The following is a 15,836-nucleotide window of genomic DNA, read 5'->3' as shown; positions in this document are numbered from 1 at the left end:
GACCTTCTGTCGCAAGGTCTTTTTTTCCCATCAGGATCTCAAATCCTTAAATTTAAAGGTATGGAGATTGAACGCTTGATTCTTAGTCAAAGAGGTTTCTCTGACTCTGTGATTAATACTATGTTACAGGCTCGTAAATCTGTATCCAGAGAGATATATTATAGAGTCTGGAAGACTTATATTTCTTGGTGTCTTTCTCATCATTTTTCTTGGCATTCTTTTAGAATTCCAAGAATTTTTTCAGTTTCTTCAGGATGGTTTAGATAAAGGTTTGTCCGCAAGTTCCTTGAAAGGACAAATCTCTGCTCTTTCTGTTCTTTTTCACAGAAAGATTGCTAATCTTCCTGATATTCATTGTTTTGTACAAGCTTTGGTTCGTATAAAACCTGTCATTAAGTCAATTTCTCCTCCTTGGAGTTTGAATTTGGTTCTAGGGGCTCTTCAAGCTCCTCCGTTTGAACCTATGCATTCATTGGACATTAAATTACTTTCTTGGAAAGTTGTGTTCCTTTTGGCAATCTCTTCTGCCAGAAGAGTTTCTGAATTATCTGCTCTTTCTTGTGAGTCTCCTTTTCTGATTTTTCATCAGGATAAGGCAGTGTTGCGAACTTCTTTTGAATTTTTACCTAAAGTTGTGAATTCCAACAACATTAGTAGAGAAATTGTGGTTCCTTCATTATGTCCTAATCCTAAGAATTCTAAGGAGAAATCGTTACATTCTTTGGATGTTGTTAGAGCTTTGAAATATTATGTTGAAGCTACTAAGTCTTTCCGAAAGACTTCTAGTTTGTTATCTTTTCCGGTTCTAGAAAAGGCCAGAAAGCTTCTGCCATTTCTTTGGCATCTTGGTTGAAATCTTTAATTCATCTTGCCTATGTTGAGTCGGGTAAAACTCCGCCTCAAAGGATTACAGCTCATTCTACTAGGTCAGTTTCTACTTCCTGGGCGTTTAGGAATGAAGCTTCGATTGATCAGATTTGCAAAGCAGCAACTTGGTCCTCTTTGCATACTTTTACTAAATTCTACCATTTTGATGTATTTTCTTCTTCTGAAGCAGTTTTTGGTAGAAAAGTACTTCAGGCAGCGGTTTCAGTTTGAATCTTCTGCTTATGTTTTTCATTAAACTTTATTTTGGGTGTGGATTATTTTCAGCAGGAATTGGCTGTCTTTATTTTATCCCTCCCTCTCTAGTGACTCTTGCGTGGAAAGATCCACATCTTGGGTAATCATTATCCCATACGTCACTAGCTCATGGACTCTTGCTAATTACATGAAAGAAAACATAATTTATGTAAGAACTTACCTGATAAATTCATTTCTTTCATATTAGCAAGAGTCCATGAGGCCCACCCTTTTTTTGTGGTGGTTATGATTTTTGTATAAAGCACAATTATTCCAATTCCTTATTTTATATGCTTTCGCACTTTTTTATCACCCCACTTCTTGGCTATTCGTTAAACTGAATTGTGGGTGTGGTGAGGGGTGTATTTATAGGCATTTTGAGGTTTGGGAAACTTTGCCCCTCTTGGTAGGAATGTATATCCCATACGTCACTAGCTCATGGACTCTTGCTAATATGAAAGAAATTAATTTATCAGGTAAGTTCTTACATAAATTATGTTTTTTCAGATCCTTCGAGAGTTCTTTGCCATGAGGTGCCATGTTGAACTTCCAGTGACCAGTATGAGAGAGTGTGAGAGCGATAACACCAATTTAACACACCGGCTCCCCATTAATACCAGATACCTTGTAACACTGAGTCACATGACACCGGGGAGAGAAAATGGCTAATTTGGCCCAATTTGGACATTTCCACTTTGGGGTGTACTCACTTTTGTTGCCAACGGTTTAGACATTAATGGCTGTGTGTTGAGTTATTTTGAGGGGGCACCAAATTTAAACTGTATACAGGCTGTACACTCACTACTTTACATTGTAGCAAAGTGTAATTTCTTCAGTGTTGTCACATGAAAAGATATAATAAAAAAATATTTACAAAAATGTGAGGGATGTACTCACTTTATGTGTGTGTGTGTGTGTGTGTGTGTTAACCAATAAACAAGACATTTAGCAAGTTAGACTAGCCTGCAGGTTACTGACAAATTGTTTACTGATAACTATTTACTTCACTGTCTGCCTTAAAGACTAGAAAAAAAGTTATTGCATATAGATATATCATTTGATCATCTTCATTCCTTGGTTTATAGTCCCAATTCTAAATCATAGTCACATATCATTAATGGCATGATAATATGTATTAATTAGCAAGATTTGTAATGCATGTTGGGAGATACAAACCTGTATTATAATCTTTGCATGCATTTAAAATATTGTTTTGCTTGATTAAATGCCTGAAACTGATATCAAAATGTTTTCAGTGGTTGTGTACATTTGATTATTAATACCATTTACTTGTAAAGTAGGAATGTTAAAATATTACACCTCTATGCATGTAGTAAATAAATGCTAAGTTGTTTTTTTGTTGTTTTTTAGTATTTGATCAATTAGATCTCGTCACTTATGAAGAAGTTGTGAGATTGCAAGCTTTCAAAAGGAAAACACTAGTCCTTTTAGGTAATGATGTGTTTTATTTACATAAACATTTGTCTCTGTTCTATTGTTTACCAAACAAAAAAACATTTTTTATTCTTTTCAATTTTATAATCTAGGTGCACATGGTGTTGGCAGGCGACATATAAAGAATACCCTAATTACCAAACATCCTGATAGCTTTGCATACCCCATCCCACGTAAGTAATGGTTAAACATTTAAAAAAAATGTTTTTTGTTTTACTTCAGCTTACATTGATATATAATTGAATAATGTTATGGTATATATTTCTACTTAATTGTAATTAAGGAAACATAATTGATCTTTCATATTAAATTAATGTTTGTTCTTACAATATTAGCCCTGCACCATGACCAAACTTTCTCAAAGTAAATCGGTAGACCTTTTTGTAACAACTACATTATATAGATCAGGGTTATTCAAACTATTATTCCCAAGGCCCAGTACCATACTACTACATACATTTGTGACCCTATTTTTATGCTTGGTCTGAAAATTTCTGAAGTAATATACAACAAGATAGCTGCAATATTTGGCAAAGTGACTAAAATGTGTGCGTACTTTTATTCCTATTTGTAGTCAAACTTGAGTGTTGTAAAAAACATAATTTATGTAAGAATTTACCTGATAAATTCATTTCTTTCATATTGGCAAGAGTCCATGAGCTAGTGACATATGGGATATACAATCCTACCAGGAGGGGCAAAGTTTCCCAAACCTCAAAATGCTTATAAATACCACCTCACCACACCCACAATTCAGTTTTACAAACTTTGCCTCCTATGGAGGTGGTGAAGTAAGTTTGTGCTAAGATTTCTACGTTGATATGCGCTTCTCAGCATTGTTGAAGCCTGATTCCTCTGAGTACAGCAAATGTCAGAGGGACGTGAAGGGAGTATCACTTATTGAATACGATGATCTCCCTAACGGGGGTCTATTTCATAGGTTCTCTGTTATCGGTCGTAGAGATTCATCTCCTACCTCCATTTTCAGATTGACGATATACTCTCATTTTACCATTACCTTTACTTATAACTGTTTCAGTACTGGTTTGGCTATCTGCTATATGTGGATGGGTGTCTTTTGGTAAGTATGTTTTTTTGTTACTTAAGGCACCCCAGCTATGTTTTGGCACTTTATGCATTTATATAAAGTTCTAAATATATGTATTGTACTTATATTTGCCATGAGTCAGGTTCATGTATTTCCTTCTGCAGACTGTCCGTTTCATATTTGGGGAAAAATAACATTTTAAGAATTTTTTTTTCTTACCTGCAAATTGCAGGTGGTATTAGGCCGCAGGTGCGCCAAATGCTAGACTTTATTGCGTCATTTTTGGCACGAGAATTTTTTGGCGCAAAAAATACGTCTGTGACGCAACTTAATTTCCGGCATCGTAATGGACGCCGAAGCCTTACACACGGTTGCATCGTTAGTGACGCGAGTGTGTCATTTCCGGTTATTGAAACTTTTTCATTATTTTAATACCCCATTGATGTTTGCCTCTTGCCTTTTTCTCTATCAGAGGGCTATGCTATTTGCATTTTTTTCCCATTCCTGAAACTGTCATATAAGGAAATTGATAATTTTGCTTTATATGTTGTTTTTTCTTTTACATTTTGCAAGATGTCTCAATCTGATCCTGCCTCAGAAGTATCTGCTGGAACTTTGCTGCCTGACATCGGTTCTACCAAATCTAAGTGCATTTGTTGTAAGATTGTGGAAATTATTTCTCCGAATGTCATTTGTAATAGTTGTCATGATAAACTTTTACATGCAGATAGTGTGTCCATCAGTAATAGTACATTGCCAGTTGCAGTTCCTTCAACTTCTAATGTACATGATATACCTATGAATTTTAAAGAATTTGTTACTGATTCTATTCAGAAGGCTTTGTCTGCATTTCCACCTTCTAATAAACGTATAAGGTCTTTTAAAACTTCTCATAAGGTTGATGAAATTTCAAATGACCAACAACATAATAATTTATCCTCCTCTGATGAGGATCTATCTGATACAGAAGATCCGTCCTCAGACATTGACACTGACAAATCTACTTATTTATTTAAAAGAGTACCGGTATATGCGTTCTTTATTAAAATAAGTGTTAATTACTTTGGATATTGAGGTAACCGGTCCTCTTGATTTTAAGTCTAATAAACGTTTAAATGCTGTTTTCTTTTGCAAGATTTACTGAGTCCACGGATTCATCCTAACTTGTGGGATATTGTCCTTCCTGACAGGAAGTAGCAAAGAGAGCACCACAGCAGAGCTGTCTATATAACTCCCCCCTTAACTCCACCCCCTAGTCATTCTCTTTGCTGGCTCTAAGCAGGAAGGGTAAAGAGAAGAGGTTTTAAACTGTTAGTTTTATTTGATCTTCAATCAAGTGTTTGTTATTTTTAAATGGTACCGGTGTTGTACTATTTACTCTCAGGCAGGACATAGATGAAGATTTCTGCCTGGAGGATGATGATCTTAGCATTTGTAACTAAGGTCCACTGCTGTTCCCACATGAGCTGAGGAGTACAGGAAAACTTCAGTGTGAGGAACGGTTTCTTGCTATACAGCAATGAGGTATGTTCAGTCATATTTTCTGCAGAGACTGCGTTAACTAGAAAGGCTGACAGTGTCCCCATTAGGGGAAGGGGAAGCAGTAATCCTATCAGAGGTTTTTACTAGCTTGAATAAAGGGTTAATTTTTTGTGGGCACTCAGTTTATGTGAATTTGGGACAAACGTTTTTGTGTCTGGGAGTAACGTTTTCTGTTTTATGGGACATTTGCTTGAGGGTTCTTTGGGGTTGTTTATAACCCACATGGCTTTCGGGCAGGGTTTGTTAGTTTTGTGTAGGCCCCAGCAACATCGAGTGAGGTGGGTGGGGCATACATTTACAAGCAGCAAGCAACTTATCCTGAGGTCCTGATAGTCTTCTGAGGGACTAATTGAAGCTTTAAACCCCATATTATCGCTTCCTAAGGGCAGGTAGGGCCACAGCAGAGCTGTGGCAAGGTGCTTTAGGGGGTTTTAACCGGTTTTAGACAATTATCAATCAGTTTTTTTCATTTGGGGGTCTATTGCTTTTTTACTTGTGGTGCAATCCTTCTAAAGCTTAGTGGGTACACTGTTAAAATTTCTGAATTTTTGAAGCAATTTTAACCTGTTTTGCAGTTTGTGTATGCCTTTTTTTCTCTTAAAGGTACAGCACCATTTTTGCAAATTGTGTTTTTTTCATTAAATAAAGTGTTTTCCAAGCTTGCTTGCTTCATTACTAGCCTGTTAAACATGTCTGACACTGAGGAAACTCATTGTTCAATTTGTTTAGAAGCCATTGTGGAACCCCCTCTAAGAATGTGTCCCAATTGTACTGATATGTCTATAAATTGCAAACAGCATATTTTGACTTATAAGAATTTGGCATTAAATGGCATTAAATGATTCTCAGACAGAAGGAAATCAGGTTTCGCCATCTATTTCTCCCCAAGTGTCACAACCAGTTACGCCCGCACAAGCGACGCCAACTACTTCTAGTGCATCTAATTCTTTCACCTTGCAGGATATGGCTTCAGTTATGAATACTACCCTCACAGAGGTTTTATCTAAACTGCCAGGGTTGCAAGGGAAGCGCAGTAGCTCTGGGTTAAGAACAAATGTTGAGCCTTCTGACGCTTTAGTAGCCGTATCCGATATTCTCTCACAATGTTCTGAGGTAGGGATGAGGGATTTGCTGTCTGAGGGAGAGATTTCTGATTCAGATGTTCCCTCAGACTGATTCAGATATGACGGCATTTAAATTTAAGCTAGAGCACCTCTGTTTATTGCTCAGAGAGGTTTTAGCTACTCTGGATGATTGTGACCCTATTGTCATTCCAGAGAAATTGTGTAAAATGGACAAATATTTGTAGGTTCCTGTTTACACTGATGTTTTTCCGGTCCCTAAGAGGATTTCGGACATTGTTACTAAGGAGTGGGATAGACCAGGTATTCCGTTCGCTCCCCCTCCTGTTTTTAAGAAAATGTTCCCCATTTCTGACACCATAAAGGACTCATGGCAGACGGTCCCAAAGGTGGAGGGAGCTATTTCTACCCTGGCTAAGCGTACAACTATACCTATTGAAGACAGTTGTGCTTTCATTGATCCTATGGATAAAAAAATTAGAGGGTCTCCTAAAGAAAATTTTTGTTCATCAGGGTTTTCTTCTTCAACCTATAGCGTGCATTGTTCCAGTAACCACTGCAGCTGCTTTTTGGTTTGAGGTTCTAGAAGAGGCTCTTCAGATGGAGACCCCACTAGATGATATTTTGGACAGAATTAAGGCCCTTAAGTTGGCTGATTCTTTTATTACAGACTCCGCATTTCATCTTGCTAAGTTAGCGGCAAAGAATTCAGGTTTTGCCATTTTAGTGCGAAGAGTGTTATGGCTTAAGTCCTGGTCAGCTGATGTGTCATCTAAATCTAGGCTTTTGACCATCCCTTTCAAAGGTAAGACCCTATTCGAGCCTACACTGAAAGAGATCATTTCAGACATCACTGGAGGGAAGGGTCATGCCCTCCCTCAAGATAAGTCAAATAAGACAAGAACCAAACAAAATAATTTTCGTTCCTTTCGAAACTTCAAGGGTGGTCCCGCTTCCTCTTCCCCTGCTGCAAAGCAAGAGGGGAACTTTGCTCAATCCAAGCCAACCTGGAGACCTAACCAGGCTTGGAACAAGGGTAAACAGGCCAAAAAGCCTGCTGCTGCCACTAAGACAGCACGAAGGGGTAGCCCCCGATCCGGGACCGGATCAAGTAGGGGGCAGACTTTCTCTCTTTGCTCAGGCTTGGGCAAGAGACGTTCAGGACTCCTGGGCCGTAGAAATTGTAACCCAGGAGTATCTCCTAGATTTCAAAGATTCTCCTCCAAGGGGGAGGTTCCATCTTTCTCAATTGTCTGTAAACCAGACAAAAAGAGAGGCGTTCTTACGCTGTGTAGAAGACCTTTTTACCATGGGAGTGATCTGCCCAGTTCCGAAAACAGAACAGGGGCAAGGTTTCTACTCCAATCTGTTTGTGGTTCCCAAAAAAGAGGGAACCTTCAGACCAATTCTAGATCTCAAGATCCTAAACCAATTCCTAAGAGTTCCATCCTTCAAGATGGAGACCATTCGGACTATTTTACCAATGATCCAGGAGGGTCAATATATGACTACTGTGGATCTAAAGGATGCGTATCTACACATTCCTATCCACAAAGATCATCACCAGTTCCTCAGGTTTGCCTTTCTGGACAGGCATTAATAGTTTGTGGCTCTTCCCTTCGGGTTGTGGCCATGGCGCCAAGAATCTTCACAAACGTGCTAAGGTCCCTTCTGGCGGTCCTAAGGCCGAGGGGCATAGCAGTGGCGCCTTATCTAGACGCCATCTTAATTCAATCGTCGACTTTCCAACTTGCCAAGTCTCACACGGTTGTGTTGGGCTTTCTAAGATCTCATGGGTGGAAGGTGAACGTGAAAAAGAGTTCTCTTATTCCTCTCACAAGAGTTCCATTCCTGGGAACTCTGATAGATTCGGTGGACGGAGGTCAGGAAATCAAAGATTTTAACCACCTGCCAAGCTTTTCATTCCATTCCTCGGCCTTCAGTGGCTCAGTGTATGGAGGTAATCGGACTTATGGTAGCGGCAATGGACATAGTTCCGTTTGCTCGCTTGCATCTCAGACCACTGCAACTATGCATGCTCAAACAGTGGAATGGGGATTATGCAGATTTATCTCCTCAGATAAATCTGGATCAAGAGACCAGAGACTCTCTTCTTTGGTGGTTGTCACAGGATCACCTGTCCAGGGGAATGTGTTTTCGCAGGTCAGTGTGGGTTATTGTGACGACGGACGCCAGCCTACTGGGCTGGGGTGCAGTCTGGAATTCCCTGAAAGCACAGGGTTTGTTGACTCAGGAGGAGGCCCTCCTACCGATAAATATTCTGGAATTAAGAGCGATATTCAATGCTCTTCAGGCGTGGCCTCAGCTGGCTTCGGCCGGATTCATCAGGTTTCAGTTGGACAACATCACGACTGTAGCTTATATCAATCATCAGGGGGAACAAGGAGTTCCTTGGTGATGATAGAAGTTTCCAGGATAGTCCGATGGGCAGAGACTCACTCCGCCATCTATCAGCGATCTATATCCCAGGGGTAGAGAACTGGGAGGCAGATTTTCTAAGTCATCAGACTTTTCATCTGGGGGAGTGGGAGCTCCATCCGGAGGTGTTTGCTCAACTGGTTCAGCTATGGGGCACACCAGAATTGGATCTGATGGCCGTCTCGTTACGGATCCAGGTCAAGGGATCCTCGGGCAGTACTGATAGATGCTCTAGCAGTACCCTGGTCGTTCAACCTGGCTTATGTGTTTCCACCATTCCCTCTCCTTCCACGTCTGCCATAATCAAACAGGAGAGAGCTTCGGTGATTTTGATAGCGTCTGCGTGGCCACGCAGGACTTGGTATGCAGACCTGGTGGACATGTCATCCCTGCCACCATGGTCTCTGCCACTGAGACGGGACCTTTTGATTCAAGGTCCATTCAAGCATCCAAATCTAATTTCTCTACAACTGACTGCTTGGAGATTGAACCCTTGATTTTATCAAAGCGGGGTTTCTCTGAGTCGGTCATAGATACCTTGATTCAGGCTCGAAAGCCTGTCACCAGGAAGATCTATCATGAGATATGGTGTAAATATCTCTTTTGGTGTGAATCCAAAGGCTGCTCATGGAGTAAGATCAGGATTCCTAGGATTTTGTGTTTTCTCCAAGAAGGATTGGAGAAAGGATTGTCCGCTAGTTCCTTAAAGGGACAGATATCTGCTTTGTCTATTCTGTTGCACAAGCATCTGGCAGATGTCCCAGACATTCGGGCTTTTTGTCAGGCTTAAGTTAGAATTAAGCCTGTGTTTAAACCTGTTGCTCCGCCATGGAGTCTCAATTTATTTCTTAAAGTTCTTCCGGGGGTTCCGTTTGAACCCACGCATTCCATAGATATTAAGCTTCTATCTTGGAAAGTTCTGTTTCTAGTTGCTATCTCTTCAGCTCGAAGAGTTTCTGAACTATCTGTGTTACAATGTGACTCGCCTTATCTTGTTTTCCATGCTGATAAGGTGGTTTTGTGTACCAAACCTGGGTTCCTCCCTAAGGTTGTTTCTAACAGGAATATCAATCAGGAAATTGTTGTTCCTTCTCTGTGTCCTAATCCTTCTTCTAAGAAGGACCGTTTGTTGCACAACTTGGACGTGGGTTCGTGCCTTGAAGTTTTATTTGCAGGCAACCAAAGATTTTCGCCAATCATCTTCTTTGTTCCTTGTCTATGCTGGAAAGCGTAGAGGTCAAAAGGCTACGGCTATCTCTCTTTCCTTTTGGCTGAAAAGCATAATTTGTTTGGCTTATGAGGCTGCTGGACAGCAGCCTCCTGTAGGAATTACAGCGCACTCCACTAGAGCGGTGGCTTCCACATGGGCTTTTAAAAATGATGCTTCTGTTGAACAGATTTGTAAGGCTGCGACTTGGTCTTCGCTTCATACCTTTTCCAAATTTTACAAATTTTATACTTTTGCTTCTTCGGAGGCTATTTTTGGGAGAAAGGTTTTGCAAGCAGTGGTGCCTTCCATTTAGGTTCCTGTCTTGTCCCTCCCTTCATCCGTGTCCTAAAGCTTTGGTATTGGTATCCCACAAATTAGGTTGAATCCGTGGACTCGGTACATCTTGCAAAAGAAAACAGAATTTATGCTTACCTGATAAATGTCTTTCTTTTGCGATGTACCGAGTCCACTGCCCGCCCTGTCTATTCAAGACAGATAGTATTTTTTTATGTAAACTTCAGTCACCTCTGCACCTTATAGTTTCTCCTTTTCTTCCTTGGCCTTCGGTCGAATGACTGGGGGGTGGAGTTAAGGGGGGAGCTATATAGACAGCTCTGCTGTGGTGCTCTCTTTGCTACTTCCTGTTAGGAAAGACAATATCCCACAAGTTAGGATGAATCCGTGGACTCGGTACATCGCAAAAGAGAAATTTATCAGGTAAGCATAAATTCTGTTTTTAAACCTCCTGTGGTTTCTCCAGGGGTTTTTCCTATTCCTGAGGCTAGTTCTGATTTGATTTCTAAGGAATGGAATAAGCCAGGTACTTCTTTTATTCCTTCTTCAAGGTTTAAAAAATGGTATCCTTTACCAGCAAATTCTATAGAGTTTTGGGAAAAAATCCCCAAAGTTAATGGGGCTATTTCTACTCTTGCTAAACGTACCACTATTCCTATGGAAGATAGTACTTCCTTTAAGGATCCTTTAGATAAGAAGCTTGAATCTTATCTAAGGAAAGCCTATTTATATTCAGGTCATCTTCTCAGACCTGCAATTTCTTTGTCTGATGTTGCGGCTGCATCAACTTTCTGGTTGGAGAATTTAGCGCAACAAGAATTGGATTCTGATGTATCTAGCATTATTTGCTTACTGCAATATGCTAATCATTTTATTTGTGATGCCATTTTTGATATTTTCAAAATTGATGTTAGATCCATGTCTTTAGCTATTTTAGCTAGAAGAGCTTTGTGGCTTAAATCTTGGAATGCTGATTTGACATCTAAGTCTAGATTACTATCTCTTTCTTTCCAAGGTAATAATTTATTTGGTTCTCAGTTGGATTCTATTATTTCAACTATCACTGGAGGAAAAGGAGTTGGATTATATTATTTCAAGTATTACTGGGGGAAAGGTGCTGGTGGGGGCAGATTAAAGTTTTTCAAGGATTTTTGGATCAATTCTGTCCAAAATCAATGGATTCAGAGCATTGTCTCTCAAGGGTAAGACCTCCTGTGAAAAGATTTTTTCTCTTGCGTATCCCAGCAAATCCAGTAAAAGCTCAGGCTTTCCTGAAGTGTGTTTCAGACCTGGAGTCTTCAGGGGTAATCATGCCAGTTCCTTTTCAGGAACAAGGTCTGGGGTTTTATTCAAATCTATTCATTGTCCCAAAGAAGGAAAATTCATTCAGGCCAGTTCTGGATCTGAAAATTTTGAATCATTATGTAAGAGTACCAACTTTCAAGATGGTGACTATAAGGACTATTCTGCCTTTTTTTCAGCAAGGACATTATATGTCTACAATTGACTTGCAGGATGCATACCTTCATATTCCAATTCATCCAGAACATCAGTTCCTGAGATTCTCTTTTGTAGACAAGCATTACCAATTTGTTGCTCTTCCATTTGGCCTAGTAACAGCTCCAGTAATCTTTTCAAAGGTTCTAGGTGCCCTACTCTCTGTAATCAGAGAACAGAGTATTGCGGTGTTTCCTTATTTGGACGACATCTTGGTACTAGCTCAGTCTTTACGTTTTGCAGAATCTCACACAAATCAACTAGTGTTGTTTCTTCGAAAACATGGTTGGAGGATCAATTTACCAAAAAGTTCTTTGATTCCTTAGACAAGGGTCACCTTTTTAGGTTTCCAGATAGATTCAGTGTCCATGACTCTGTCTCCAACAGAAAAGAGACGCTAAAAATTGTTTGCAGCTTGGCGGCACCTTCAGTCTGTCATTCCCTTCAGTCTGTCATTCCCTTCAGTGGCTATGTGCATGGAAGTTTTAGGCCTCATGACTGCAGCATCAGATGCAATTCCTTTTGCTCGTTTTCACATGAGACCTCTCCAGCTTTGTATGCTAAATCAATGGTGCAGGGATTATACAAAGATATCACAATTAATAGCCTTAAATCCCAATGTACGACGCTCTCTGACGTGGTGGTTAAATCACTGTTTAGTTCAAGGGGCTTCTTTTGTTCGACCAACCTGGACTGTGATAACTACAGATGCAAGTCTTTCGGGTTGGGGAGCTGTTTGGGGATCTCTGACTGCTCAAGGGGTTTGGAAATCTCAAGAGGCGAGATTACCAATCAATATTTTAGAACTCCATGCAATTTTCCGAGCTCTTCAGTCTTGGCCTCTGTTGAAGATAGAACCGTTCATTTGCTTCCAGACAGACAATATCAGAACTGTGGCATATGTCAATCATCAAGGTGGGACTCATAGTCCTCAAGCCATGAAAGAAGTATCTTGGATACTTGCTTGGGCGGAATCCAGCTCCTGTCTAATCTCTGTGGTGCATATCCCAGATGTAGACAATTGGGAGGCGGATTATCTCAGCCGTCAGAGTGGTCTCTTCATCCAGATGTGTTTTCTCAGATTGTTCAGATGTGGGGTCTTCCAGAGATAGATCTCATGGCCTGTCATCTAAACAAGAAACTTCCCAGATACCTGTCCAGGTCCAGGGATGTTCAGGCGGAAGCAGTGGATGCGCTGACACTTCCTTGGTGTTATCATCCTGCTTACATTTTCCCGCCTCTAGTTCTTCCAAGAGTGAAATCCAAAATCATCATGGAACAATCGTTTGTGTTGCTGGTGGCTCCAGCATGGCCACACAGGTTTTGGTATGCGGATCTTGTTCGGATGTCCAGTTGCCAACCTTGGCCACTTCCGTTAAGGCCGGACCTACTGTCTCAAAGTCCGTTTTTCCATCAGGATCTCAAATCATTAAATTTGAAGGTATGGAAATTCAACGCTTAGTACTAAGTCATAGAGGTTTCTCTGACTCAGTGATTAATACTATGTTACAAGCTCGTAAATCTGTCTCTAGAAAGATTTATTATAGGGTTTGGAAGACTTACATTTCATGGTGTTCTCATAAATTCTCTTGGCATTCTTTTAGAATTCCTGGAATTTTACAGTTTCATCAAGATGGTTTGGATAAGGGTTTGTCTGCAGGTTCCTTAAAGGGACAAATCTCTGCTCTTTCTGTTTTATTTCACAGAAAGATTGCTATACTTCCTGATATTCACTGTTTTGTACAGGCTTTAGTTCGTATTAAGCCTGTCATTAAATCAATTTCTCCTCCTTGGATTTGAAGGCTTTACAGGCTCCTCCATTTGAGCCTATGCATTCTTTAAACATTAAACTAATTTCTTGGAAAGTGTTGTTCCTTTTGGCTATCTCTTCTGCTAGAAGAGTTTCTGAGCTATCTGCTCTTTCTTGTGAGTCTCCTTTTCTGATTTTTCATCGGGATAAGGTAGTTTTGCGGACTTCTTTTCAATTTTTACCTAAGGTTGTGAATTCTAACAACATTAGTAGAGAAATTGTTGTCCCTTCCTTGTGTCCTAATCCTAAGAATTTTTTGGAAAGATCCTTACATTCTTTGGATGTGGTAAGAGCTTTGAAATATTATGTGGAAGCTACTAAAGATTTCAGGAAGACTTCCAGTCTATTTGTTTTATTTTCTGGTCCTAGGAAAGGTCAGAAGGCTTCTGCTATTTCCTTGGCTTCTTGGTTGAAACTTTTGATTCATCAAAATTATTTGGAGTCGGGTCAGGCCCCGCCTCAGAGAATTACAGCTCATTCTACTAGATCAGTCTCCACTTCGTGGGCCTTTACGAATGAAGCTTCAGTTGATCAGATTTGCAAAGCGGCAACTTGGTCCTCTTTGCATACATTTACTAAATTCTACCGTTTTGATGTATTTGCTTCTTTAGAAGCAGTTTTTGGTAGAAAAGTTCTTCAGGCAGCTGTTTCAGTTTGATTCTTCTGCTTTTGATTTAAGTTTTTTTCTTTCTTTAATGAGAATAAACTTCCTCTCTAGTGACTCTTGCGTGGAGTTCCACATCTTGGGTATTGCTATCCCATACGTCACTAGCTCATGGACTCTTGCCAATTACATGAAAGAAAACATAATTTATGTAAGAACTTACCTGATAAATGAATTTCTTTCATATTGGCAAGAGTCCATGAGGCCCACCCTTTTTATGGTGGTTATGATTTTTTGTATAAAGCACAATTATTTCCAAATTTCTTTTGTTGATGCTTTCTACTCCTTTCTTTATCACCCCACTGTTTGGCTATTCGTTAAACTGAATTGTGGGTGTGGTGAGGGGTGTATTTATAGGCATTTTGAGGTTTGGGAAACTTTGCCCCTCCTGGTAGGATTGTATATCCCATACGTCACTAGCTCATGGACTCTTGCCAATATGAAAGAAATCAATTTATCAGGTAAGTTCTTACATAAATTATGTTTTTCCATCAGAATCTCAAATCATTAAATTTGAAGGTATGGAAATTGAACTCTTAGTGCTTGGTCATAGAGGTTTTTCTGACTCCGTGATTAATACTATGTTACAAGCTCGTAAATCTGTTTCTAGAAAGATTTATTATCAAGTTTGGAAGACTTACATTTCATGGTGTTCTTCTCATAAATTTTCTTGGCATTCTTTTAGAATTCCTAGAATTTTACAATGTCTTCAGGATGGTGTGGATAAAGGTTTGTCTGCAAGTTCCTTGAAAGGACAAAACTCGGCTCTTTCTGTTTTATTTCACAGAAAAATTGCTAAGCTTCCTGATATTCATTGTTTTGTACAGGCTTTGGTTCGTATCAAGCCTGTCATTAAATCAATCTCTCCTCCTTAGAGTCTTAATTTGGGTTTGAAGACTTTACAGGCTCCTCCATTTGAGCCTATGCATTATTTGGACATTAAACTACTTTCTTGGAAAGTGTTGTTCCTTTTGGCCATCTCTTCTGCTAGAAGAGTTTCCGAATTATCTGCTCTCTCTTGTGAGTCTCCTTTTCTGATTTTTCATCAGGATAAGGCAGTTTTGCGGACTTCATTTAAATTCTTACCTAAGGTTGTGAATTCTAACAACATTAATAGAGAAATTGTTGTCCCTTCTTTGTGTCCTAATCCTAAGAATTCTTTGGAGAGATCTTTATATTCTTTGGATGTGGTGAGAGCTCTGAAATATTATGTTGAAGCTACTAAAGTTTTCAGAAAGACTTCCAGTCTATTTGTTAGCTTTTCTGGTTCCAGGAAAAGTCAGAAGATTTCTGCGGTTTCCTTGGCTTCGTGGTTAAAGCTTTTGATTCATCAAGCTTATTTGGAGTCGGGTCAAGCCCCGCCTCAGAGAATTACATTCTAATAGAACAGTCTCCACCTCCTGGGCTTTTAAGAATGAAGCTTCAGTTGATCAGATTTGCAGAGCTGCAACTTGGTCTTCTTTGCATACATTTACTAAATTCTATAATTTTTATGTATTTGCTTCTTCGGAAGCAGTTTTTGGTAGAAAAGTTCTTCAGGCAGCTGTTTCAGTTTGATTCTTCTGCTTCTAATTTAAGTTTTTCCTTTTCAATTCGGAGACTAAACTTATGATTTGGGTTGTGGATTAATTTTTTTCAGCGGAAAATGGTTGTTTTTATTTTTATCCCTCCCT

The 15,836-nt window shown here is 39.6% G+C and overlaps 1 protein-coding gene across 1 annotated transcript in view; it reads left to right on the top strand.

Moving 5' to 3' along the window:
• Positions 1–15,836, top strand: part of CASK (calcium/calmodulin dependent serine protein kinase) — a gene marked incomplete in the record, with an annotated part of 883,427 nt that overhangs the window by 825,559 nt on the left and 42,032 nt on the right. Inside the window, 2 exon segments of the mRNA XM_053706489.1 lie at positions 2,494–2,574; positions 2,670–2,750. Of these exon segments, the coding sequence (XP_053562464.1) occupies positions 2,494–2,574; positions 2,670–2,750 (162 nt within the window).

Source organism: Bombina bombina, chromosome 3 (assembly GCF_027579735.1).
Source record: "Bombina bombina isolate aBomBom1 chromosome 3, aBomBom1.pri, whole genome shotgun sequence".
Taxonomy (NCBI): Eukaryota; Metazoa; Chordata; class Amphibia; order Anura; family Bombinatoridae; genus Bombina; species Bombina bombina.
This window is presented reverse-complemented; position numbering and strand designations above follow the sequence as displayed.